Here is a 25,964-nt window from a genome sequence, read left to right on the forward strand (position 1 = left end):
TTATTTTACTCCCTGAACTACAACTCCATTTATAACATTTGTATCATGTGTTTTTTCTGCATTTTTGGTTGATATTCTGTCTCTATCATATAAAATACACCTATGATAAAAATTATACACCCGCCATTTCTTTGTAAGTGGGCAAACTTACACAATCTGCAGGGGATCAAAATATCATTTTCCCCCACTGTAATGGAATCTTCTGTTGATTTTCCTTCTAGAAGTTTCTGAGCCCCCGGGAAGGACAGACCTGACTCCGATCGTCTGGTTTAGTGTTGTGTTTAATATCTTACGATATAAATTATTACTCATCATATAAATATTCTCATATCAATGTTATCATACATGAAATAAATACAATTGTTGCAGACAGGAAATAATTCACATTATGTACATGACACCTGATTGGTCGATTTTCATTGGCAGTCTGAACATAAAGCAATGTACAGAAAAGACGACCTGATAAACGTTTATCATCGTCTGCCAGCACCGCTGAGGGACTACAAGTCCCAGGTCAGATCTCTACTCTAGTCCATTTCTGTGGTTGGTGAAAACAACAGTTGAATTTCCCCTCCATGTGAAAGGAAAACTGTCTGTTTTTTCCAATTACACCCAATCAGATTCTGCCATTCATTCACAGAACTGTACTGGAAGAGTCCAAGAAGTGGGAGCACAGACAGTTCTTATTTCAGGCGTCTTCACAGCCCAGCTAAGTCAGTAAAAGTCCTTGTTCTCTGGCGACACCTGGTGGAGATTTATATATATTCCATTCTGGGGGTGCTACAGGACCGATCATCGCGGGTGCGCTTCCTTGGAACCATCTCCTGGTCACAGGCCGGTCTATATTGGCCTTTCTTGACCCACCCGTCACAGCCGCAGCAGCTGGAGCACAGAATGACCCCCCCGATGAGAAGGAAGACGATGGTGGGCCAGGCCAGCATTATGGCCTCCCCGATCTCCAACCTCACGGCCCCCCTGGTCAGGGCAGCGTCGTAGGCCCCTCGGGCGACGTTGATGATGACCCAGATGACGGGGATGAGGATGAGGACCATGCTGAGGAGGTAGAGGATTCCTGCGGTCAGGGTCAGGCAGCGCCTATCCTCGCGGCTTTCGCCGCAGCAGCGGGAGCAGCAGCCGGACACTATGATCCCGATCAGGGAGAGGATGAAGGCGAGGACGGTCAAGGCGATGCTGAAGCCCAGGAAGACGCGGCCGGCCTTGAGGTCGGAGGTAAGCGACACCCGGGAGCCGTAGTCGTTGCACTCCAGGGTGAAGCGGCGTTGGCTGAGGCAGGTCACCCACAGACCGTCCCACCGGCTGAGCCACTCGCCATCGATCCTTCCGCCTTCCACCACAAAGCCGTTGTTCTCCGCCAGGACCACGAGCCGCCATTGCGGGAGGAAGCAGACCACCCAGGTGAGGATCATCCCGATGGCCCCGGAGAGGATCCCCAGGATGTGGACCAAGTAGCAGATCATGGCTCCTTCAAGGAACGATCGATGAGACTTCTGTGACCTGGAAAAGAGGCGAGTGAGTCGAGGTGACTCCCGGGAGGCGAATTTATGGACGGGTGTCACGTGGCGGATCCCTCACAAGGAATGACATAATTACAGCAATTATCTCGCACAATGGATGTCTGTAAAAAATTTAATTGGAATTCCTGTGTTCTGTTTTTGGAAGCGCAGATAACGTCTCGTGTCGGAGCGCGGCATTGATATCGGCACAGTCACCGACACGCGGATCCTCCTCAACAAAGGCCGTGCCACGAAAAACGAGATAAACTTCATGAGTCAGAAACATAATCTCACCAGCAGATGATGTCAGAGACGTTTATGGAGACAATGTTTTTACACCTCCAGCTAATTATTATTCTTTTTTTAGTTAAGTAACACTTCCTTTATTTTTGGCTGGGGATCTTCTTCTTGTGTAGTCACCATGACAGGAAGCGAGTGGAATCGATTCAGTGGGGACATAGAAATCTTCAAAGTGGTTGTAAACCCTTCATATCTCCAGTGAAGTGACCTCCGGCGATACAAATCCTCCTACACCGGGCCGACCCCAGGGGCACAGACGACTGGGTGCCACTACTAGTAAAAAAAAAATATATATATCCCATAGTTTGTAGACACGATAGCCAATCAATATACGCTTATTGGGACTTGTTGTCCTCCACTAGTTGGGGGGGGAGGGTGGCACATCCTCAGTTCTGAAGGGTTCATGCTGGGACTTGCAGTCACATCCCCCCAAAAGTGACAGAGTACAAGTCCCAACATGAACCCCTCAGAGCTGAAGATGTGACAGACCCCCCCCCCCCCAACTAGTGGAGGACAACAAGTCCCAACATGAGCCCCTGAGATTTAAGAACGTGAACCCCCTGCCAAAAGTAAAGGCCTACAAGTTCCAGCATGAACCCCTGAGATCTAAGGATGGGACTTGTTGTCCTCCACTAGTTGGGGGGCGAGGGTGACACCTCCTCAGTTCTGAAGGGTTCATGCTGGGACTTGCAGTCCTTCAATTTAGGGAGGGTCACAACCCCCAAAAGTGACAGAGTACAATTCCCAGCATGAACCCCTCAGAGTCGAGGATGTGCCACCCCCCCCCCCCAAATTAAAGTAAGTGGAAAAAAAAACTGGAAAAAATGAATGCCGGCACCAGAGCAAGCAGGGTGGTACTCCCATTTATGACTTGTATTAGCAGTGGGAGAGGGGGCGGAGTTTAGCGTGGGATGACCCCGGCCCAACACTGGACACAGTACAGTGAGTGTTGTCACCCAAGGACAGGAAGTGTGTTACTGGCAGGATCACCGGGAGGAAAGAAAAAAATGGGAAAAAAAACAAATGCAGGCACCAACCCAACTGACCCTCTCCAAAATTGTCTGGAGCTCCACTTTAGGCTTAATAAAGCATCAGGATTCCTCTGGCGATGGCATTTGCGTGGTTTTGGGAGATTTTGTTGTTTCGCACACGAGAGTTCTTCATTAACAAAAAGAAAAAAAAACATTTTGGATCGGTGACAGAAAATTCCAGAATGAAAAGAGAAAAAGAATGCGGCTGTACCAGTTTGGGGTTGCAGTCTCGCAGCGTGCGCAGGTCATACTGCGGTGCATGACACGTGGTGGAGCGTGGCCTGGCCTCATTACCATAAGGCGACGGCGAGTCATCGGGGTGAAGAATGCGTGCGGCCAAGTCACCCGCTCCAGTTGTCACTGAACAGGTCGGTTAGTCAATGTGTCAGTCAGTCAGTGAGATGACGGAGGTGAGAACTATGAGGCTGTTATTGTTTACTAGATATCCACGTTTGTCCCGGGGCACAGAACAATGGAGAGGGCGGCGCGGGCATTCCGTGGGCACGTGGAACAGAGGACAGGGACGTGGTTTTAAGGGGGAACTCTGCAAAGCAGATCCCTTAATATAGCCAATTTTACATAGACAACCCATGGACACTTAACAATAAGTATGTCTACCTAGTACCCACGAGAGGGTATCAGTACCCGGGCACACATCCATGCAAGAGAATAGCAGTACCCTGGCTAATATCTAGTGATGCTCAACTGAAAATGGGGGCACCAGGTGTACCGTTAGGACATTTTTCAGGGGCAGCGGTGTCAGATCTTGAAAGATTTTGGTGTTGTACCATTTGTGTGGTTCTAAGGCAGCTCCTTGACAACTGGTGACCACTGGGAGATCCTTTACCACAGATGAGCACCATGACATCCTTGACCACAGGTCACCACTAGAAGATCCCTGACCACAGGTCACCACTAGGAGATCCTTGATCACAGGTAACCATTGGCAGATCCTTGACCACTCAGAGAACCTTGACCACAGGAGATCCTTGACCACAGGTGACAACCAGGAGATCCTTGACCACAGGTGACCACCAGGAGATCCTTAACCACAGGTGACCACTGACAGATCCTTGACCACAGGTGACCACTGACAGATCCTTGACCACAGGCGACCACTGGGAGATCCTTCACCACAGGTGACCACCGGGCGACCCTTGCCCACAGGTGACCAGTGAGAAATCTTGACCACAGGTAGCCACCAGCAGGTCCTTGATCACAGGTGACTACTGGGAGATCTTGACCCTAGGTAGCCACCAGCAGATCCTTGACCACAGGTGACCACCTGAAAATCCTTGACTACAGGTAACCACTGGCAGATCTTTAACCACAGATGACCACTGGCAGATCTTTGACCACAGGTGACTACCGGCAAATCTTTAACCACAGATGACCACTGGCAGATCTTTGACTACAGGTGACCACTAGCAGATCTTTGACCACAGGTACCCGCAGGGAGATCTTGACCACAGATGACCACTAGGAGATCCTTCACCACAGGTGACCACTAGGAGATCCTTCACCACAGGCGACCACCGGGGGATCCTTGACCACAGGTCACCACTAGGAGATCCTTGATCACAGGTAACCATTGGCAGATCCTTGACCACTCAGAGAACCTTGACCACAGGAGATCCTTGACCACAGGTGACAACCAGGAGATCCTTGACCACAGGTGACCACCAGGAGATCCTTAACCACAGGTGACCACTGACAGATCCTTGACCACAGGTGACCACTGACAGATCCTTGACCACAGGCGACCACTGGGAGATCCTTCACCACAGGTGACCACCGGGCGACCCTTGCCCACAGGTGACCAGTGAGAAATCTTGACCACAGGTAGCCACCAGCAGGTCCTTGATCACAGGTGACTACTGGGAGATCTTGACCCTAGGTAGCCACCAGCAGATCCTTGACCACAGGTGACCACCTGAAAATCCTTGACTACAGGTAACCACTGGCAGATCTTTAACCACAGATGACCACTGGCAGATCTTTGACCACAGGTGACTACCGGCAAATCTTTAACCACAGATGACCACTGGCAGATCTTTGACTACAGGTGACCACTAGCAGATCTTTGACCACAGGTACCCGCAGGGAGATCTTGACCACAGATGACCACTAGGAGATCCTTCACCACAGGTGACCACTAGGAGATCCTTCACCACAGGCGACCACCGGGGGATCCTTGACCACAGATGACCACTGGGAGATCCTTGACCACAGGTGACCACTGGGAGATCCTTGACCACAGGTGATCACTCTGAGATCCTTGACTACAGCTGACCATTAGGAGATCCTTGATCACAGGTGACCACTGGGAGATCCTTGACCACAGGTGACCAATGGCAGATCTTTGACCACAGGTGACTACTGGATAATCTTGACCACAGGAGATCAGCAATAGTCTGCAATATGTTTCAAATTTGTTTTCTAATTTGAATCAGATTTCAGCCAAAATTAGGTTTCGTTATTTCAGATTAATTTAAAATTCATTAGTATTGTAATTCAGAAATTTGAATCGAATTAGAACCGCACATGTCTAGTATATAATAATGTAATGACAATGTCACCAGCCTCAGAACTTTCTATCTCTGGATGTTTTTTGTTTTGTTCTCTGAAATCTCTGAGGACGGCAGAAGGTGAAGATCCCAGGAGGTCGGCTATGTTTGAGAACACCTGACACCATCAACCATTCCTCCGCCGGAGTCACCTACATCAGGGCTGTGTATGGAGTCCAGGGAGAATTCATGACCCCTAGTGCTGGTCTTCATATCTTCTATAAAGTGGACCTGTCATCAGATATATCTTCTCATGCTGAGTAATGAGTCAGTGTAACTCTTCCAGGTATTTCTTCCCTCTCCAATCACAGGACTCCCCCTGACAATGCCTTCTTCTGCTTGTCTGTCCAGAAGGAGGGCACCATATCTGTTCAGACATCAACCAGGGTCATCATCTGCTTCTTGAGCTAAGGGTTGGCTCAGACCTACAGGTGTGACCAAGCGCAGTCGTGTTTTCGCACTTTTTTGTGTGCATTCGCATGCGTAGCGTATAAAGCAAAAGAGAAAATAAATCTCTGACTTTTTTCCCGCCCTTCGAACCACTTGGTACGCAGAAGCATGCATGGGGGTGCTATTACCAATGGCACGACTGCACTGTGGTTTTTTGCGGGGTGGGGGTGCTATAGGGGTGGGGGGACATTGTCCTAGTTGGCTTCCTGGATCTCACATCTTTCACATTCTGATGTTCAATGATCATCATCAATGATGATATTTCTTGACCATTGCTGCATGCTTTATGTACTGATTTGCATCCACGTGATTGGCTGTTAAGCTGTTTGGGTTAGCAAGAGTCTGGAGCCAATAGCGATGTCTGGACTTTGTGGGTGTCACGGAGGATTCTGCTCAGACCATCCCTCAGTCTTCCATAAGATGAAGATCTGGTAAAGGGGGGAAGGCATTTTTCTGCACACAGCTCACTTCCTGTCCTGTAATTGCAGTGGAGGGTTCCTATAATCAATCTACAGTGCTAGAGGAACTACAACTCCCAGCATGCTAAGGCATGTGGTCCTCCAACAGTTGAAGGTTGCTTGGCTCCTTTATTGAAGTGTAAGGGGCCCCAGGGGTGAGATATGGGGGGGGGGGGGTGGCTTGTATTGATTGAGGGCGGTATACAGATAGCTGTATACAGACAGTGCAGATCTCAGCATCCTCTGTGCAGCCGCCCCTCCCCGGCCTGACTGATGCTGTAATGTAGAGGAGGGAGGAGAGGAGAGCAGAGGAGAAGAGACTGCAAACATCCCCTGCAATCAGTGTGCAGCCTGCAACCCCTTCCCTCTGGGGGCAAGACTGCAGAGGGGGCCGCACACATACCGCCATCTACAAAGAGTAGGTAAGAGGACACAATGCTACCAAGATGGGGGGGACACCCACTGACACCCCACACTGACTGGTCACCTTGTCACCCCTTCATCACCTTCCTCCATCACCCCCCAGTACCTTCCTCTGTCACCCTCATATATCATCCTCTTCTGTCACCCCCTATCACCCCCCTATTACTTTCTCTGTCACCCCCCATCACCCTCCTCTATCACTCCCTCACCACTCTTCTCTATCCCCCATCACCTTCCTCTGTCACCCCCATATATAACTCTCCTCTGCCAATCTGTTTCCCCCCAGTGCCCGGTGTGCCCGCTGTTCCCCCGCCCAGGGCATGTAGTTGGCCACGATGTTTCGGAGGAAGCTCTCAGATTGGTCGGATCTGGACACGAGTTCCTTGGTGGATCTGGACAGAGATGGGGCCGAACTTCTCGGAGACTCTCCAGGGACGTTGCCCAATGGAGTCAGCGCTGATGACTATGTGAGAACCGTTTTATTTCTGTATGTCGCTGATCGATCGTTTCCCCATAGTAATCTTTCTGTAGCTTACCCATCTGTTCATCCAATTTGATTGCTGGGAGGAATTGTATGACAATAATTAGAGTAATCTATGATTGAACTATATAAACGTTCCTTTTCCTTTAATCTCAATTATGTGCCAGCAATGCCCTGATTAACCAACCCACAGCTAACCAACCAACCTACAACTACCCAGCCAAGGCTAACCAGCCCTCAGCTAACTAGTTAGGGCCAACCAACCCTCAGCTAACCAACCCTCTGCTGTCCAACCAACCCTCAGCTAAACAACCCTCAGCTATCCAACCAAGCCAACCAACCCTCAGCTAACCAACTCTCAGCTATCCAACCAAGGCCAACCAATCCTCAGCTAACCAACCTTCAGCTGACCAACCAAGGCTGACCAACCCTCAGCTGACCAACCAAGACCAACCCTCAGCTGACCAACGAAGGCTGACCAGCCCTCAGCTAACCAACCAAGGCCAACAAACCCTCAGCTGACCAACCAAGGCAGCCAAAACCTCAGCTAACCAATCCTCAGCTAACTGACCAAGACCAACCAACCCTCAGCTATCCAACCAACCCTCAGCTAACCAAGAAAGGCTGACCAACCCTCAGCTAACCAACCAAGGCCAACCAACCCTCAGCTAACCAACCCTCAGCTGACCAACCAAGGCTGACCAACCCTCAGGTAATCAATCAGGGCCAACCAACCCCAGCTAACCAATCCTCCACCAACCAGCCAGGGCCAACCAACCCTCAGCTAACCAACCAAGGCAAACCAACCCTCAGCTAACCAACCCTCAAATAACCAACCAAGGCCAACCAACCCCCAGATAACCAACCCCCAAGGTAATCAACCAAGGCCAACCAACCTTTAGCTAACCAACAAAGGCTAACCAACCAAGGCCAACCAACCCTCAGCTAACCAACCAAGGCCAACCCACCCCCAGCTGACCACCCAACCTGTATCTCACACGTCGTGTGCTCTGTTTGTTTAGTACGGGGAGGACTACGATGAAGATCCCATATACATCCCATGTACCGATCTGTACAGGACAGAACCCCCGGAAAACACCTTCAAAGACGGCAAAAGCCCCATTGGTAAGATCTGTTTCACTTTATATTTGTGAGGGGGCGGGGGGGGGGGCAGGTTCATCCCCATCAATCATCAACTAGTATCACAATCATTACTAATCAACAAAAACAAACACCGGGGGGGGGGGGACTCCAGCCCTTCTAGGGGCAGAAAATGAGGACATGAGCGCACAGAGACATCAAACGTATTATTGGCGCATATGGTCATATTCTTGTCGCCATCGCTCACACTGTGACAGTCGTTATTTGACGTATGAACATCAATTCTGTGTTCAGCCATCACTTGCCAACTTTTCTTAGTAATTAAGTGTTAACGATGAAGTTTAGTTTTCATCTTCCCTAGTCCCCCCCTTCCCCCTCATTAACATGATAATGACATTTTTTTCATGAAACCTTTCCATTTTGCCTTATTTTATACTTGGTGATGTCATCACTGGGTCTCTGTGCTTCTCTATGGGGCTGGTGGGAGGGGCCAGCTGGTTGATGACCATACACTATCTCTACATGACTTTGTGCTTGATGCAGAACGTTTGGTAATGAAATAATTTATTCCACCCCCCCCCCCCCCCAAAAAAAATGTCACCGTCCTCTGTCGCAGATTTTGTTCTGGTTTGGGAAGAGAAACTTCAGTCTAAGAAGCACAAGATGAAGACGTCGGCCCAGGCGGAACGGGAGCAGCAGCGCAGAGCGAGGAGGAGAGAGGCCAATGAAAATCACCGAAGGCGTTTCCACCGCAACCTGCTGAAGGCGGGGCTTCTGTGTGAGAAGGTGAGAACGCTGCCCGGGTCCCCACACACTCCCCTTTTAATACAGACATTTGTCCTAAACCTAATGTCTGTCTGTCTGTCTGTCCCGCAGGAGCAGACCCTGAGCGAGCGAAGATCCCTCCATTACTTGAAGCTCAGCGCCCCCTGGGACCTCTTGGTGTACTACGCGGAGGAGCTGTGCATTCGGGCACCGCTACAGGTCTGATCCGCCTCACATGGGCCACAATAAACCCGGGTGGTCAGGATGAGAGCAGAGCAGAGGGGCGATTCATAAAGCAGTAAAAACGCGCCAGTAACATTCTAAATAATCAATCCCATGCTAAGCGCGGTGAAGGAGGATCTTTTTGGGCAGTGTCAGTACTTTTCTACTTTTTTATGCTGCACTCTGGTGACAACTTTCATGAAATTAAAAAAATGTAAAAAAAAGTTAGAACTAGTTTGAGGCCAGAAGGTTTCATTGTAGAAGACGAGAGAAAATCCAACGCGTTTTGGAGTCTCACAACTCCTACTTCATCAGGGTCAGAAAAACAGATAACATAAAGGAACTTAATAGAAGGGAAGAAATAAAATGTCTAAATATGTGATATATACAAAACTTGGTATACGAAAATATAACCGCATAGTGTTGGATATCTCTTGTTGCTTTGTTATTTTTTCCCTGGCCCTGATAAAGAGGGACTTCTGAGAGCCAGAAATGTGTTAGATTTTTTTGTTACTATATTATTTGTTTTACTAGCTTTAACGAAGGGGGAGTTCGGAGAACCCGAAACGTGTTGAATTGTATGTTGTTTTTTTTGCCCTGATGAAGGGAGAGTACTCCAGAAACATGGTGGATTTTTCTTGATCTTTTATGTTATTTGTTTTTCTGTCCCTGATAAAGGGAGAATTCTGTGCCCTGGAAATGTGTTGGGTTTTTCTTGTTACTTTATGTTGTTTCAATGGCCCTAATGAAGGGAGAATTCTGATCCCCCCCAAAATGTTTTGGGTTTTTTCTTGTTACTTTATGTTGTTTCCCTGGCCCTGATGAAGGGGAGATTAAGAGCCCTCAAAGTGTGTTGTATTTTTCTTGTTACTTTTTGTTATTTGTTTCCCTGGCCCTGATGAAGGGAGAATTCTGATCCCCGAAACAGGTTGGCATTTTTCTTGTTACTTTATGTTGTTTTCCTGGCCCTGATGAAGAGGAGTTCTGAAAGCCTGAAACCTGTTGGATTTTTCTTGATACCTTATGGTAATTGTTTGCCTGGCTCTGATGAAGGGGAGTTCTGAGCCCCCGAAACATGATGGATTTTCTTGTTAATTTACCTCTGTTGTTATCCTGACCCTGATAATAGGGAAATTGTAACACCCCCAACCCCCCCCCCCCCCCGAAACGTGTTGCATTTTTCTTCTTTATGTTGTTCCTCTGTCCCTGATGAAGGGGAGTTCTGAAAGTCCAAAACATGTTGGATTTTTCTTGATGCTTTATGTCATTTGTTTCCCTGACCCTGATGAAGGGGAAGTTCTGATCCCCCCAAATGTGTTGGTTTTTTCTAATTACTTTATGCTGCTGTCCTGGCTCTGATGAAGGGGTATTTCTGAGCCCCCGAAACGTGTTGGATATTTCTTGTTAATTTAGGTTGTTTCCCTGGCCCTGATGAAGGGGAGTTCTGAGCCCCCGAAACGTGATGGATTTTTCTTGTTACTTTATGTTGTTAGCCTGACGCTGATGATAAGGGAATTCTAACCCCCTGAAATGTGTTGAATTTTTCTTTATGTTGTTTCCCTGGCTCTGATGAAGGTAGAATTCTGAACCCCTGAAACTTACTGGGTTTTTCTTGTGACTTTATGTTGTTTGTTTTACTGTCTCTGATTAATGGGGGAATCTGAACCCCCCGAAATGTGTTGGATTTTTCCTTTTCATTTATGTTATTTGTTTCCCTGGCCCTGATGAAGTGGTGGTGGAGGGGGGGGGGGGTTCTGAGAGCTTAAAACATGTTAGAGTTCATAATGTTTCTTTATGTTATTTGCTTTCCTGGCCCTGATTAAGAGGGAGTTCTGATCCCCCAAAACGTATTGGATTTTCTTGTTTATGTTATATTTATCCTTAGCCTTAATGAAGGGGGAGTTCTGATCTCCCGAAACGTGTTGGATTTTTCTAGTTCTGTTTGTTTGTTTTTTGTTTCCCTGGCCCTGATGAAGAGGAAGTTCTAATCCCCTGAAAGGTGTTGGATTTTCCTTGCTCTTTTATGTTGTTTCCCTTGTCCTGATGAAGAGGGAGTTCTGATCCCCTGAAACGTGCTGGATTTTCTTGTTATTTTATGTTATGTACTTTATGTATCCCTAGCCTTAATGAAGGGGGAGTTCTTAAAGCCTGAAATGTGTTGGATTTTCTTTTTGATTTAAGTTATTTATTTTCCTGGCCTTGATGAAGGGAAAGTTCTGATCCCCTGAAACGTGTTGGATTTTTCTAGTTCTGTTTTTTTGTTAACCTGGCCCTGATGAAGGGGGAGTTCTGATCCCCCGAAACATGTTGGATTTTTCTAGTTCTGTTTTTTGTTTCCCTGGCCCTGATGAAGGGGGAATTCTGATCCCACAAAATGTGTTGGGGTTGTCTTGTTCTGTTTATTTGTTTCCCTGGCCCTGATGAAGGGGAGTTCTGATCCCCCGAAACGTGTTAGATTTTTCTTGTTCTGTTATATTGTTTTCCTGGCCCTGATAAAGGGGGAGCTCTGATCCCCCGAAACGTGTTGGATTTTTCTTGTTCTGTTATTTTGTTTCCCTGGCCCTGATGAAGGGGAGTTCTGATCCCTGAAACGTGCTGGCCTTTTCTTTACAATAAAAACCCTTCTGGACTCTCACTAGTTGTGTGGTGCCCTCATCCTCAGATCCTCCGGGGTCCCCCAATGATCCCCTGCCACCAGAAATCTGCCCCCCCCCCATTTTGAGTCCTAAGCCCCTCCTTTCAGGTCTTTGGTCCGTTCATCAGGTAATCTGTCACAAATTGGAGCACTGCTAAGATGGGCATGTCATTGCAGAGGAAACATAGAAGTTTATAAAGGGCCCGCAATGTCAGGAGGGGAAGTGGAGCCCCCCATCCCCTGATCCCCGCTGTTACAGGAAATAATCCCTCCCCATAGACACAATACAGAAAGGTCAATGTCACATTATTTCCCACAGGCTCAGCCCAATCCTGACAACAATGTATCGGATCGCTTCCTGCAGAGACTGCACATCCCCAACCCCATGTATCAATACGTCCCCAACAAACCGCTGGACTACTACACCTGCGCATTCCGCCGCTCCAAACTGCAGAGGTGAGTGCGGGGGATGGACAGGCAAGCGCTGCGACTGAGACAGTAATTACACCGCACAAAGTGCCACCTAGGGGCTCAGACTGTCCACCAATCAGGGATGTTGTAGGATACGGGTTGAACACATTGTATTCTCTTTCCTGATTGGAGCAATGTGCGGTCCTGCCAGTCTAATCCCCATTAATATGGGGATCAGTGGGAAGAATGTCCCTTACATTGGTGGTCAGTGGGAAGAATGTCCCTTACATTGGTGGTCAGTGGGAAGAATGTCCCTTACATTGGTGGTCAGTGGGAAGAATGTCCCTTACATTGGTGGTCAGTGGGAAGAATGCTCCTTACATTGGTGGTCAGTGGGAAGAATGCTCCTTACATTGGTGGTCAGTGAGAAGAATGTTCCTTACATTGGAGGTCAGTGGAAAGAATGTCCCTTACATTGGAGGTCAGTGGGAAGAATGTTCCTTACATTGGTGGTCAGTGGGAAGAATGTCCCTTACATTGGTGGTCAGTGGGAAGAATGTCCCTTACATTGGTGATCAGTGGGAAGAATGCTCCTTACATTGGAGGTCAGTGGGAAGAATGCTCCTTACATTGGTGGTCAGTGGGAAGAATGTCCCTTACATTGGTGGTCAGTGGGAAGAATGCTCCTTACATTGGTGGTCAGTGGGAAGAATGATCCTTACATTGGTGGTCAGTGGGAAGAATGGTGACCCTGATCATTGGTGTGATGGCACTTGCTCTGTCCTTGGACCTGGAAATGTTTTGGTACCACCAATGGGAGGTCAATCAGCCACAGCAGATTCTGGAGGAACCCTGGCTGGGAATGGCTGCTCTATAGGAAGCCACCAATTACTACTCATAGGGATCAGTTTCTAGTAACTTTGGGGGTTTAGGACCCCCATATTAGACTTCACAATTTTTTTTTTTTTTGCAAGTTTTTTAACTTGACTTAAATACTTTTCTTGAAAATGTGATTTTTTTTCAGGTTTCTGGGCAGCGAGTGTCACGCCACGTACTTCACCAACACCCAGAGAAGTCGCATTGTAAGTAGAGATCTTCCCGCATGCCGTGGATTCGCACTCTGCAATATGAAACGTTCCTTCACGTGCCGTCTGCCGTCCCGCAGGTCTACGAGGTCCTGTCCCGCACAATGTACGGGAAACGCAAACACGCCGAGGTGGGGATAGAGAGGATGCTGAAGGAGGGAATCTACACCGGGGCCTTCCCCCTTCATGAGGTGAGCGTGGGCGTCCCGGTACAGCTGACCCAACCGTAATATAACCCAACAATCGTGGAGGAACCTTAGAGGAACGAGCGTTTGCTTCTCGGTACAACAACTCAAAATGTATTTCATCTCCTCCGGAAGGTTTTCCCTCCTTCATGATCAGGACATTTTCTGCTATTCAGCACTGCGCTACTTTAACTGGTAATTGCGCGGTCATGCAACGCTGTAATTTATATCAATATAGAATAACGATCCACACGAGTTGTTCTCTGGTTGGTCTATGGTGGAAGTGGAGCGCTTCGTAACCACGTCTGGACCCGGCCTTTTTCTGACACTTGTTGTTTACAAGTTAAAATCAGTTCTTTCGCTCGAAAACTACTAAGAACCCCCAAACATTTTTTTTTTTTTTTTTTTTAGCTGAGACCCTCGAAAATAAAATTAAGATCGTTGTAATATTTTTTATATAGTCACAAATATATATTATAAATATAAAATATATTTTTTATCACACCGTATTTGCGCAGCGGTCTTACAAACGCACTTTTTTGGGGAAAAAATTAATTTTTTGAAATAAAAAATAAAAAAAAACAGTAAAATTAGCCCAATTTTTTTCTATAATGTGAAAGATAAAGTTACGCCAAGCAAATAGATCCCCAACATGTCATGCTTCAAAATGACGCTCGTGGAATTGCGACAAACATTGGTACTTAAAAATCCCAGTAGGCGACACTTTAAAAATTTCTATGGGTTACCAGTTTAGAGTTACAGAGGAGTTCGGGGGATAGAATTATTGCTCTCCCTCTAACAATCGCGGCGATACCTCACATGTGTGGTTTGAACACCGTTTACATATGTGGGCACGACTTGCGTATGCGTTCGCTTCTGTGCGCGAGCTGACGGGGACAAGGCGCTTTAATTTATTTCTTTTTTTATTTTCCTATTTATTTTATCTTTTATTTTTTATTTTTACACTGTCCTTTTAAACAAAAAAATGCTTTTGCTCACTTTTATTCCTATTATAAGGAATGTAAACATCCCTTGTAATTGAAATAATCAGGACAGGTCCTCTTTAATGTGAGATCTGGGGTCAAAAAGACCTCACACCTCACATCCATACTAAAGCAAAAAAATATAGATTTTTTTTTTAATCATGAAAAAAATGAGCTCTTTAAGGCTGTTGGGAGGAAGTGATGTATGACGTCGCTCCGGTCCTCCAAGGCCATAGAGTGGAGTGGGGGCCAGCTTACCCTCATTCGACTTCCTGCCTGAGAGAAGAGTGGACCAGATTGTTTAACCGGGTCTGGTAAAGTGGGAAAAAGTGGTGTGGGGGGGGCTCTCCCGTCGCCCATAAAGGTGACCACCCTTATGTTAAAGCGGACCGCCCACCATTAAAAAAATACCGGGGTTATGGCTGCTATCTGCTGCCATAACCCCGGTATTTACCATCATTTACCGACGTAAAAACACAGTGGGCGGTCCCTAAGTGATTAAAGCCATTCATAAAATGTGTTCTGTCCTCGCTAAACGTTTTCCCGTGCGTAAAGCGACAAACAGCTCCACCCTTCTAATCTGCAATCAGCCGGACTGAATGTAATCTTAAAGCTTTATTAACAAAACTGGGTGGGGTGAAACTATTGGGAAAAATAGATAAGAAATGCACACAATCAATGTATGAAACTTAAAGAGTAACTCCACTTTTGTTGCGAAAAAATCATTCCCCTCTGGGTGATCTCTGTACATTGCAGGGAATGTAAAAAACTTTGTTTCAGATTCCTTCCTTTTGTTATTCTGAAGAAATCATTGTTTGTCCCTCTGTGCTGAGTGGGTCTAATGGGAGTGGTTTCAAAATTATCTATCAGCTGTGGCAGCTGCAGGGCTCTAATGAGGGACTCTGCTGGACCTGCATCCCTTTAGACTTGTCCCTATTGGGAGTATCTCACCAAAAATGACATTTGTGTTGCAGGGGATGCCATAAATCTGACTTAGTGCAGACTTCTGAGAAAATTGGTGAGCCAATCACACAAGCAGGAAATGATGTTTCTGGGGGTGTGGTCAGTATACATTCTGTGTACAGAACAGCTCCAGGCGGCCATATTGTATTGCATTTTCAGAAAATTACAACAGCTGCAGATAGAAAAGGAAAGATCATTTTTAATAACATTTAATCACAATATGATTTGCGTCGCAATTGTATATGCTATATTGTTTTTTCTTTGTAGGTATGGTGAGGTAAAGTGGCGCTGCCTAGTGGTCTAAAATTGCAGTAAATGCGGTTTGATTTGCGTGAAAAAGTGCTAAATGTCTTAGAAATATCAAATTAAATAAATATATTAGTGAGAGTGTCTTTGAAGTGGTAAAGTGCAATGTGCAAAAAAATATATATAATATTAATTGAAATCCAAATAATAAATGTAAATAAAAACAGTGATTCTTAGTGCCGGTTCACACTGGGGCGACCTGTGAGGCGACCTGGTCGCCTCACAGGTCGCCGCAGGTCGCCTCCCATAGGGAAGCTGCGGACCCGTTCTAATAGGAGCGACACAAGTCGCTCCGACCTAGAAAAAGGGTCCGGAGCTTCTTTGGGGCGACCAGGAGGCGACCGCCATAGACTTCAATGTTATGAAGTCCGTGGCGGCCGCTCCGAGGTCGCGGCGCGCTGCTCGCACCGCGATCTTGGAGGTCGCCCCTGCAAGTAGCGTCGCGGTAATGTGAACCGGCGCTTATAGTATGAGCTGCAAATATATAAACATAGTGCATTCACAATATTAAATACAAACAGCTTTAAAAGGTGCTCATGCAGTGAACAAAGATAAAAATAGTCCAACAGTTGATAAGTTGTTGAGTGAATCCGTGACTAAAATATATAAAGTTGATCACCAATAAATGTTCAAGTGGATAATAAAGTGTTTGTAGTGCTCTTTTAGGGAGTGGGGTGAGTGATGGGCAAAAAGCACGCAGCTGCACCCCTCTTATTCCTCCCGCACTCACCGGAGGTAAGTACCCCTACAGGGGTAATGGACCTTATTGCAGCGTAGTCTGTATGGCTCCTATGGAAGGACGGGGGGAGGGGGTACCCCCACTTTTGACCAGGTAGTAGAAGACTCCTCTTGGATGTGTACGATGGTAATAAAAGAAAGAAGTGCCGATATAGTGATGTACCGTAATATAAAATGCTTTATTAGATCAGAAATAAGTCAGGTACTCACATAACTAGTAAAAACAATAGGTATCCAAGCAGTAGGGGCCACGAATTCCTCGTTAGCGGCCGCTTCCGGGACGCTGTGCGGTTCAGCGGCCGGATCTGCGTTCCAGTAGGGCGGAAGTGACGGAATCGCGCACGACGCGTTTCGTCAGAGCTGACGTCATCAGGTGCGTCATCTTTATTTGCTGATTTTTTTCCCCACGAAAAAGGAGTTACCCTTTAAAAAACACGGTGAAATAATCCAGGCTGCGGAAGCCCGTGCTCACAAGCGATGCTGTTTGTAGGGGATGTAAGTTTAGTCCACATGTGCTGCAGGTGTGATGATTGGTTCCTTCTCCCTCACTTCCTAAATATGGAGCCTGAGCTCCCAGGATGCACCTGTTTCCTTTCCTCAGAATGAAGGATGATGGGACCTTTTATTAACCACTTGCGGACCGCCCACCGCAGATATATTGCAGCAGGCTGGCTCAGCTGCGTGAACCGTGGTACCTGTACGGCAGTTCGCGGGAGCGCTCCTTGGGGCGCGTGCATGCCGCCTGAGGCTCGTGCGCGCCCCCATTAGGCAGCAGGGAAGGCGATCCACAGGGCCAGCAGCCATGATTGCCGCTAGGCAACCCCGATCGCTCCCCACTGAGAGAAAAAGACGGTCTGCCCCTATTGGGCAGCGGGAAAGCCGGTCCACAGGGCCGGCGGCTGCGATTGCCGCCGGGCAACCACGATCGCTCCCCACTGAGAGAGAACAGTTGTCTGCTGTTGTAAACACATCTGACCGTTGTTCTCTCTGGAATGAACACAGAGCGCCTGTGATCCTCCTATTTAGGAACACAGGTCTCTGTGTTGATTCCATAATCCCATCCCCCTCACAGTTAGAAAACACTCCCCTAGGCTCATACTTAACCCTTTGATCGCCCCTGCGTTAACCCCTTCCCTGCCAGTGTCATTAGTACAGTGACAGTGCATATTTTTTAGCACTGATTACTGTAGTAATGTCACTGGTTCCCCCCAAAGTGTCAGTTAGGGGTCCGATATGTCCGCCGCAATGACGCAGTCCTGCTAAAAATCGCAGATCGCCGCCATTACTAGTAAAAAATAAATAAATAAATAAAAATGACATAAATCTTTCCCCTAGTTTAGTTCAATACGCTTATTGAGATTTTTCTTTACCAGAAATATGTAGCAGAATACAAATTGGCCTAAAATGGTGAAAAAATTAGGTTGTTTAATTTTTTGGGGGGGAATGTTATATAGCAGAAAGTAAAAAATATTGTTTTTTTTTTTTTGTTTTTTTTTTTCAGACTTTTCACTTTTTTTTTTTTGTTTATAGTGCAAAAAAATAAAAATTGCAGAGGTGATCAAATACTACCAAAAGAAAGTTCTGTTTGTGGGGAAAAAAATGACATCAATTTTATTTGGGTACAGAGTCGGACGACCGTGCAATTGTCAGTTAAAGTAACGCAGTGCTGAATCACAAAAAAAAATGGCCTGAAAATCCTTCCGATCCAAAAGTGGTTAAAGCTGAACAGTTACATACTTTACAGAAACTAGTGTTCTTGGTTCCATCTAGTGGCCACATTTAATATTGCAGGCAGGACAGTCATAATGTATTTCCCTGCTGGAGGCAGAACAAAACATACAGTATTGGAACAAGGTCAAATATGACAAACTGCACCCCTCCCAAGATGTATAAGCATTATGTGTCAGCAAAAATACACCCCCCCCAAAAAAAAAAAAAAACGAATCTGCATGCTTACCCTCTAAGCATAAAAATCCCCCCACCAGCACAAATCTTTGACCTCCCCCTCCCCATCCACCTCCCAGCTCAAATTTTCTCTCTCCTCAAATCCCCACGGCACCCCCCCCCCCCAAAATCAAATCACTTTTTCTAGCATAAATCCTCTACCCCTCAAATTTCTCCTCCCAGTGCACATCCTCCCCTCCATTCCACTCCAAGCACAAATCCCCCCCCCCCCACCATATCACCTCTTCCAGAACAAACCCCCCCAAATTCCCCCTCATAGAACAAATCCTACCATCTGATGCCTCCCAAATTCCCCTCCCAACACAAATCCGCCCCCCCCCATTCTCCTTGTAGCGTCCTCCACCTCATATGATACCACAGTGCCCAGGGCAGCCACCCCTCTTGCCCACCAGTTGCTTGTTCCGCCCAGAGAACATCTCATTTGCTTTAGGAAAACCACCATGATGGGTGAATTCTCTGGTATTGGCAGTCTATTGGATAGTTTATTATAGTAGGCAGATGGATATTCAGGACAATACAAAAAGTGGTCACCCCCCCCCCCCTCCCTCCCCCACCTATAACTGGTCTTGATAGTAAGGAGCACTGGAAGGGCAAACGCAGGTCAAAGAAGCCAGGGGGTTTCCAGTCACTACTTACCAACCAGCCAGCAACCAACCGAATTGACCTGTCTAACAGTATGCGTTAAAAACAGGGGTTTAGTTGCACACATTTGCACACATGCGTAAGCTGCAGGCCACGGCAAGGCACCCTGATATCTGCAGACCCTAACCCTACCTTTAAAGAGTCTCCACAGTGGGAGCACATGTATATGATACCACCGTGCCCAGGGCAGCCACCCCTCCTGCCCACCACTTGCTTGTTCCACCCAGAGAACATCTCACTTTTGGAAAACCACCATGATGGGTGAATTCTCTGGTATTGGCAGTCTATTGGACAGTTTATTATAGTAGGCAGATGGATATTCAGGTATTTTAACCAAACATCCTACCCTCCAGTCCATGCTGGAAGTCACATTTGTGTGGAGTCTGATGTAGTTGGACTCCGATAATTTAAGACGAACATGAGAAGTTCCAGGAATCAGTGGGACATTTCTAATAAAACCTTCACATTGGATACAAGTAACCATACACAGCCAAAAATTACCAAGAGATCTGATTGGATTGAGCAGAATTTGTAATAAGCAGGCTTTGAAGAGCTTGTGATCACCCACATCAGGGTTGGGTCCCAGTGGTGGGTGGATAAGAACGGCCTGTGATAATGATTCCAGTCTGTAGTGTGTAACAGATTTTGCTTGTTTTTTTTTTGTTTGTTCTAGGGGCCCCATGAAATGCCGGAGTATGAGGTGGCCCCGGAGAGCCTGAACCCTCGTCAGATCCTCCATCAGTACTGGGCACGTTGGTCGCAGTGGTACAAATATCAGCCTCTGGATCACATACGGGAGTATTTTGGGGAAAAGGTGGCTATATACTTTGCCTGGCTGGGTACGTAACCTGCAGAAATCTAGTTTTGAAATGACTATTGTTAGGGTACATTGATGGCCTTTAATGGTGGTGGTATCTGAAGAAGTAGATCTCATGGTCAATATAATTTATGATGGTTTCCTCTCCAGGTTTCTACACTGCCTGGCTGCTCCCGGCCGCCGTTGTTGGGACCTGCATCTTTGTGTCCGGCCTTTTGACAATGGGGAGTAATACAGCCGCGTGAGTGTGAGGGCCCCACCACGTCTTGTATGATTCTGGCCCTACTGAAAAGGCGAAAAGGTAAATGACATTTCTTGTACCCCGCAGGCAGCAAGTCTGTGACAGCGGGAAGGAGTTCCTGATGTGTCCCCTGTGTGACACCTGTAAGACCTGGTACATCTCTGAGATCTGCCCCATGGCAAAGGTGGGTAGATTGGAGTCCTTTGTGATTGACTGTCAATGGGAGATCCCTGCTCACCCCCAAATTGCATCTTCTAGGTTGGGTATCTGTTTGACAACCCAGGAACAGTCTTCTTTAGCATCTTCATGTCCTTCTGGGCAGTCACTTTCCTGGAGTATTGGAAGAGGAAGAATGCAACCTTGGCCCATCACTGGGACTGCATGGACTTCCAGGAGGAGGAGGTGAGGATAAATGCCCCTTGAATGTAAAGATTTCATTCATGACCCCATATGGTTCACAGCAACGACCTTCACCCTAGGCATGGCTTTATACGCAGTGTCCTATCTATAATCTGTGTCTTGACAGACTGAGCTGTTCAGCCCAAGCCACCATTTATCAGGCAGCAAATTCAAGTTCTTAAAGTGATGTGAGAGATTGAATTCTTCCAAAAGCCTTCTGAATTCATAGCTGGGTTTAATAAAATACAATGTTCAGACAATTCAGATGGGTCCTCTTAAGGAAACATAAGCTTTACTTATAGATTTCTCCAGATATTTACTGTATAGGTGGTTTCTTCTTGTCTTGAATGTTTCTTTTATGACCTTCTCATCTATGTATGTCCAGGAGCCCCCACGGCCAGAATTTGCAGCGATGGCCCCACAGATGGAGCAGAACCCGATCACAGGAGTGAAGGAACCGTACTTTCCCGATAGAGATCGTCTCTCTCGAATCCTCACTGGATCCATGGTGATTGTGATCATGGTGAGGCCCTAAGATTCTCCAAGGGTTGTTGAAGGTTTTATCAGTTACTATTATCGCCAAAATGTGTAATGTAATTGCTGGATGGACTAACCTAAGCTTACTGTAACTGGGGTATTACCAAAGAGACTTTCCTCTAATATGTCACTCGAAATTATCCAACATGAGTAATTCTTTTCCTGCAGATAAGGCAAGAGAAAATTAAAATGTCTTGGGTCCACGGGCGGACTTTCAGAATTTCCGTTGATTTTATAGAAAGGGTGCCATTAATGTTTCTAGTCACCTTAGCGCATGCTTTGTTACTTACTTCTGGCATCCTTTCGGAGAACCAAAGTTTGCCCTAAGTTACAATGAACTGGACTTCTGCTAAATGTTCTTTTTGAAGTCCAGGAGGAAATGTTGGGTGAAGACAATATGAGCTATGCTAGGGAAAACAGGTGTATAGGCGCTACAACCTTCCCACATAAAATATGAGTTATGCTCCCTTGAGCAAATGGTCTCGACTTTGGTTTAGAACATGTGGTCAGTAACAACCATTACAGTTCACCATCTCTTGCCATATATACCCCCCACTACTGACCCTATATCATACAGTGACCTCCTTCACAGGCCATGGTCTCTAGACCGACTTGGGCAGTTTGAGTCTCTCTTTCAAGAAGGAGCCAGCACACTGCACTGTACCTCATAAATGCATTGGGTTCAAAAGGAAAAATAGTCACAAAAAGGTAAGGAGAGCACAAAGCATTCTTCACTGAGCCAGGGGGTTGTGACTCACTACATAAGAACAACCTTTAAGCCATGGGCTCTTCTAATTGCAAGCCTGCAAGCAGGGCTGGCCCAAGACATTGTGTTGTCTGGGTCCAGGAATGAAATGCTGCCCCCACCACCCACCAAAGGGCCCCCACATCCATTATTCTATATAATGATAATTAAAACTAAAATTTATTTAATCAGGAATTCAGATTTACATGTAAAAGCAGCTTGTCTATGCAAATTGATATGACATACCACCATGTTACCACTCCCCCATCTTGGCACCCTAGGGCATTCATAGGTGCAGTGTGTGTCAGCATAGTGGGCCCCCCCACCCCTCAGGGCCCATGTGCAGTGAACACGTTGCACCCATAGATGATATGCCACTGGGCTAGGGCAGTATAGAGGCGGGCTAGGGCAGTATAAGGGCGGGCTAGGGCAGTATAAGAGCGGGCTAGGGCAGTATAAGAGCGGGCTAGGGCAGTATAAGAGCGGGCTAGGGCAGTATAGAGGCGGGCTAGGGCAGTATAGAGGCGGGCTAAAGCAGTATAGGGGTGGGCTAGGGCAGTATAAGAGCGGGCTACGGCAGTATAAGGGCGGGCTACGGCAGTATAAGGGCGGGCTATGGCAGTATAAGGGCGGGCTACGGCAGTATAAGGGCGGGCTACGGCAGTATAAGGGCGGGCTAGGGCAGTATAAGGGCGGGCTAGGGCAGTATAGGGGTGGGCTATGGCAGTATAAGGGCGGGCTAGGGCACTATAATGATTTGTGAGCACTACAGGTTATGCAACATTTGGCCATCCAACAGATCAGCAGCCACTACTAGAAAAAATGATGGACACCCTTCGTGTCCTGTCACACAGAACTTGTATTACCTCTCTGTTATGCTCTCCCAGTGCTCCCACAGTCTTCAGTGCCTAGCCTCACACATGGACCAGAGCAGAAGAAGGCGGGCTGGGCGTGAGGTCGGCCGCACCCCATCCTCCAGTTCCACCCAAAAAAAATGCAAGCTGTGCCCGAACACTGGCTGCTGGCGGAGCCCGTGGGGAAGGGATCTTTCATCGCTCTGTCTCCTGTGGGTACCCCCCCCCCCGGCAGAACACACACCTGAGCTCTTCATGCGTGCTCGGGTGTCTAACACCCGGTGTTAGACTGTGTGTGAGCCCCCCTCGCGCCCGGCATCTATGAGTATGTATGGCAGCAGGGCAGCCTTTTTAAAGGGCAGCAGAGCGGCCACCCCTGGATGACACACAAAACTGCTGGAAAAAGAATCTTGGGCGTCAATTTGCCACCCCTCTCAAAGTGGCGGCCTGGGTTCAATGAACCCGGCGGGACCCATGTTAGGGCCGGCCCTGCCTGCCAGGGTATTTATCTACTTTCTGGATCCTCATGACAGTAAACATTTTTTGTTAAATTTTTCAAACGAAATGTTTGGGTTACGGTTAGCTATGACCGAGCTGCATATCAAACTGAAACAGAGAAGAACAAAAGTAACTGAAATGTTGGATCTCCTGAAATGTAATTCTTCTAGATGGAGCCTCTTCCATACCAATGTGTCTCTTCTCTCTGCAGCTTTGCGTAGTGATGATCTTCTTGGTGTCGGTGATCATGTACCGTGGAATTGTCAGTATGATGATGTATCACACAGGAAACAGCATTCTCATGACACAGGTAAGACAAAACCGCTGGTATAATGCAGACTGGAACTAAAATAAAGAGGATACCAATTCGCCAGTCTCAATTGTGCAAAACAGCAATAAAAATCCCTAAGCACACTGACTAGGAGTAATTTACAGAGCCAGGCGCTGTAGGCCAGAAAATTTGATTAGCTGCGACAAGTGCAGTAGTAGCGTACAATCTTTCTGCTGACTACTCCCTCTAGTGGACAGTTATAACATTGCACCAGTTTGAAATGCGGTTGACTGCAGTGTGTGTTAATTGGTGCAAGAACAATAATGTATTTATCACAAAAACTTGTATAAAAGATAGGAGATAAGTTTCTGGCCTTCCTTCACACCTGATAATGTCAAGTACCAGAAAATTATTTAAATAAGCTATGGTTGATTATGTAATAATTAGACACCTGTAAATCCTATACCTGTGTACATTGGCCCATTGCAATGTAAGATGTAAATCGCCTTATTAATTGGCAGTAAAATGTATCTCCTCCTCAATCATATTCCAGCATTTCTGTGTTCTGAATTGTAGGCTGGTAACATTGCCAATATCAGCAGCACTATGGTCAACCTAGTCCTCATCTTGCTAATGAGTCAAGTCTACACCTCGCTGGCCGAAAAACTAACCCGATGGGGTGAGTAGTGCATAATGAGGACACAATGAGGTATGTAGTGCATGGTGAGAACACAATGGGGTGAGTAGTGTATGGTGAGAACACAATGAGGTGGGCAGTGCATGGTGAGAAGATAATGTGGTTAGTAGTACATGGTGAGAACACAATGAGGTGGGTAGAGCATGGTGAGAACACAATGAGGTCAGTAGTGCATGGTGAGAACACGATGAGGACGGTAGTGCATGGTGAGAACACAATGTGGTTAGTAGTGCATGGTGAGAATACAATGAGGCGAGTAGTTCATGAAGAGAACACAATGAGGTGGGTAGGGCATGGTGAGAACACAATGTGGTTAGTAGTACATGGTGAGAACACTGTGAGGAGAATAATGCATGGTGAGAACACAATGAGGTGGGTAGTGTATGGTGAGAACATGATGAGGTGGGTAGTGCATGGTGAGAACACAATGAGGTGGGTAGTGTATGGTGAGAACACGATGAGGTGGGTAGTGCATGGTGAGAATACAATGAGGTGAGTAGTGCATGGTGAGAACACGATGAGGTGAGTAGTGTATGGTGAGAACACAATGAGGTGGGTAGTGTATGGTGAGAACACGATGAGGTGGGTAGTGCATGGTGAGAATACAATGAGGTGAGTAGTGCATGGTGAGAACACAATGAGGTGAGTAGTGCACGGTGAGAACACGATGAGGTGAGTAGTGTATGGTGAGAACACAATGAGGTGAGTAGTTCATGGTGAGAACACAATGAGGTGGGTAGTGTATGGTGAGAACACGATGAGGTGGGTAGTGCATGGTGAGAATACAATGAGGTGAGTAGTGCATGGTGAGAACACGATGAGGTGAGTAGTGCATGGTGAGAACACGATGAGGTGAGTAGTGTATGGTGAGAACACAATGAGGTGAGTAGTTCATGGTGAGAACACAATGAGGTGGGTAGTGTATGGTGAGAACACGATGAGGTGAGTAGTGTATGGTGAGAACACAATGAGGTGAGTAGTTCATGGTGAGAACACAATGAGGTGGGTAGTGTATGGTGAGAACACGATGAGGTGGGTAGTGCATGGTGAGAATACAATGAGGTGAGTAGTGCATGGAGAGAACACAATGAGGTGAGTAGTGCATGGTGAGAACACAATGTAGTTGGTAGTACATGATGAGAACACGAGGAGGGTAGTGCATGGTGCACGGTAATAACACGATGAGGCGCGTAGTGAATGGAGAGAACGCAGATATCTGAAAGATAGGTGATCCTATGTAGTTCTCATTTCCTTCCCAATAATTAGCATGGTGTGGCCCTCGGTATTGTCCTTGGGATGGAGTGGGTAGTAAGTAGGAAAGGTGTCTTTACAATGCCCAGTACAAACAGCTTAGACAGGACCTCTTGTTCTAGATAGGAGCTCTTGGATAACCCTCCTCTTCTCCCTATCACAGAGATGCATCGCACTCAATCTTTACACGAGGATGCGTTCACCTTTAAGGTTTTCATCTTCCAGTTTGTGAACTTCTACTCATCGCCATTCTATGTGGCTTTCTTCAAAGGCAGGTGAGGGGACAATTTTGCTGCTGTATCCTCAATATCTATTGCCCGTGCACATTGCCCGGCTACAGAAATGTAGTCAATGGTCTAATCCTGGGACACTGACAATGTATGAAACAAGCAAACTGGGCCTTTGATGACGGTGCGTTTCTGCCTTGCA

General features: G+C 46.9%; 2 protein-coding genes across 3 annotated transcripts in view; one reads left to right on the plus strand and one right to left on the minus strand.

Annotated features, from left to right (window-relative positions):
* Positions 1 to 348: 348 nt before the first annotated feature.
* On the minus strand, positions 349 to 1,526 carry LOC309567769 (claudin-8-like). The gene is made up of 2 exons (XM_082273217.1): positions 502 to 1,526; positions 349 to 459 (listed from the first exon to the last, which is right to left on the minus strand). The coding sequence occupies exon 1, from the start codon at positions 1,476 to 1,478 to the stop codon at positions 756 to 758; it is 723 nt and encodes a 240-aa protein (XP_082129343.1). The 5' UTR covers positions 1,479 to 1,526; the 3' UTR covers positions 349 to 459; positions 502 to 755.
* Positions 1,527 to 6,292: 4,766 nt separating this feature from the next.
* Positions 6,293 to 25,964, plus strand: part of ANO7 (anoctamin 7) — a 36,738-nt gene continuing 17,066 nt past the window's right edge. Inside the window, exons 1-16 of one of the 2 annotated variants that reach the window (XM_082274098.1) lie at positions 6,293 to 6,742; positions 7,030 to 7,210; positions 8,247 to 8,349; positions 8,942 to 9,111; positions 9,202 to 9,309; positions 12,267 to 12,403; positions 13,383 to 13,440; positions 13,524 to 13,634; positions 19,899 to 20,064; positions 20,193 to 20,283; positions 20,371 to 20,467; positions 20,542 to 20,685; positions 21,068 to 21,205; positions 23,528 to 23,626; positions 24,164 to 24,266; positions 25,699 to 25,810. In XM_082274098.1, the coding sequence (XP_082130224.1) occupies positions 7,079 to 7,210; positions 8,247 to 8,349; positions 8,942 to 9,111; positions 9,202 to 9,309; positions 12,267 to 12,403; positions 13,383 to 13,440; positions 13,524 to 13,634; positions 19,899 to 20,064; positions 20,193 to 20,283; positions 20,371 to 20,467; positions 20,542 to 20,685; positions 21,068 to 21,205; positions 23,528 to 23,626; positions 24,164 to 24,266; positions 25,699 to 25,810 (1,769 nt within the window). In that variant the 5' untranslated portion in view covers positions 6,293 to 6,742; positions 7,030 to 7,078. The remainder of the gene's footprint in view (positions 6,743 to 7,029; positions 7,211 to 8,246; positions 8,350 to 8,941; positions 9,112 to 9,201; positions 9,310 to 12,266; positions 12,404 to 13,382; positions 13,441 to 13,523; positions 13,635 to 19,898; positions 20,065 to 20,192; positions 20,284 to 20,370; positions 20,468 to 20,541; positions 20,686 to 21,067; positions 21,206 to 23,527; positions 23,627 to 24,163; positions 24,267 to 25,698; positions 25,811 to 25,964) is intronic. The other variant, XM_082274097.1, reaches the window with a different exon arrangement.

This window comes from Pelophylax lessonae, assembly GCF_965119305.1.
Source record: "Pelophylax lessonae genome assembly, chromosome: 12".
Taxonomy (NCBI): domain Eukaryota; kingdom Metazoa; phylum Chordata; class Amphibia; order Anura; family Ranidae; genus Pelophylax; species Pelophylax lessonae.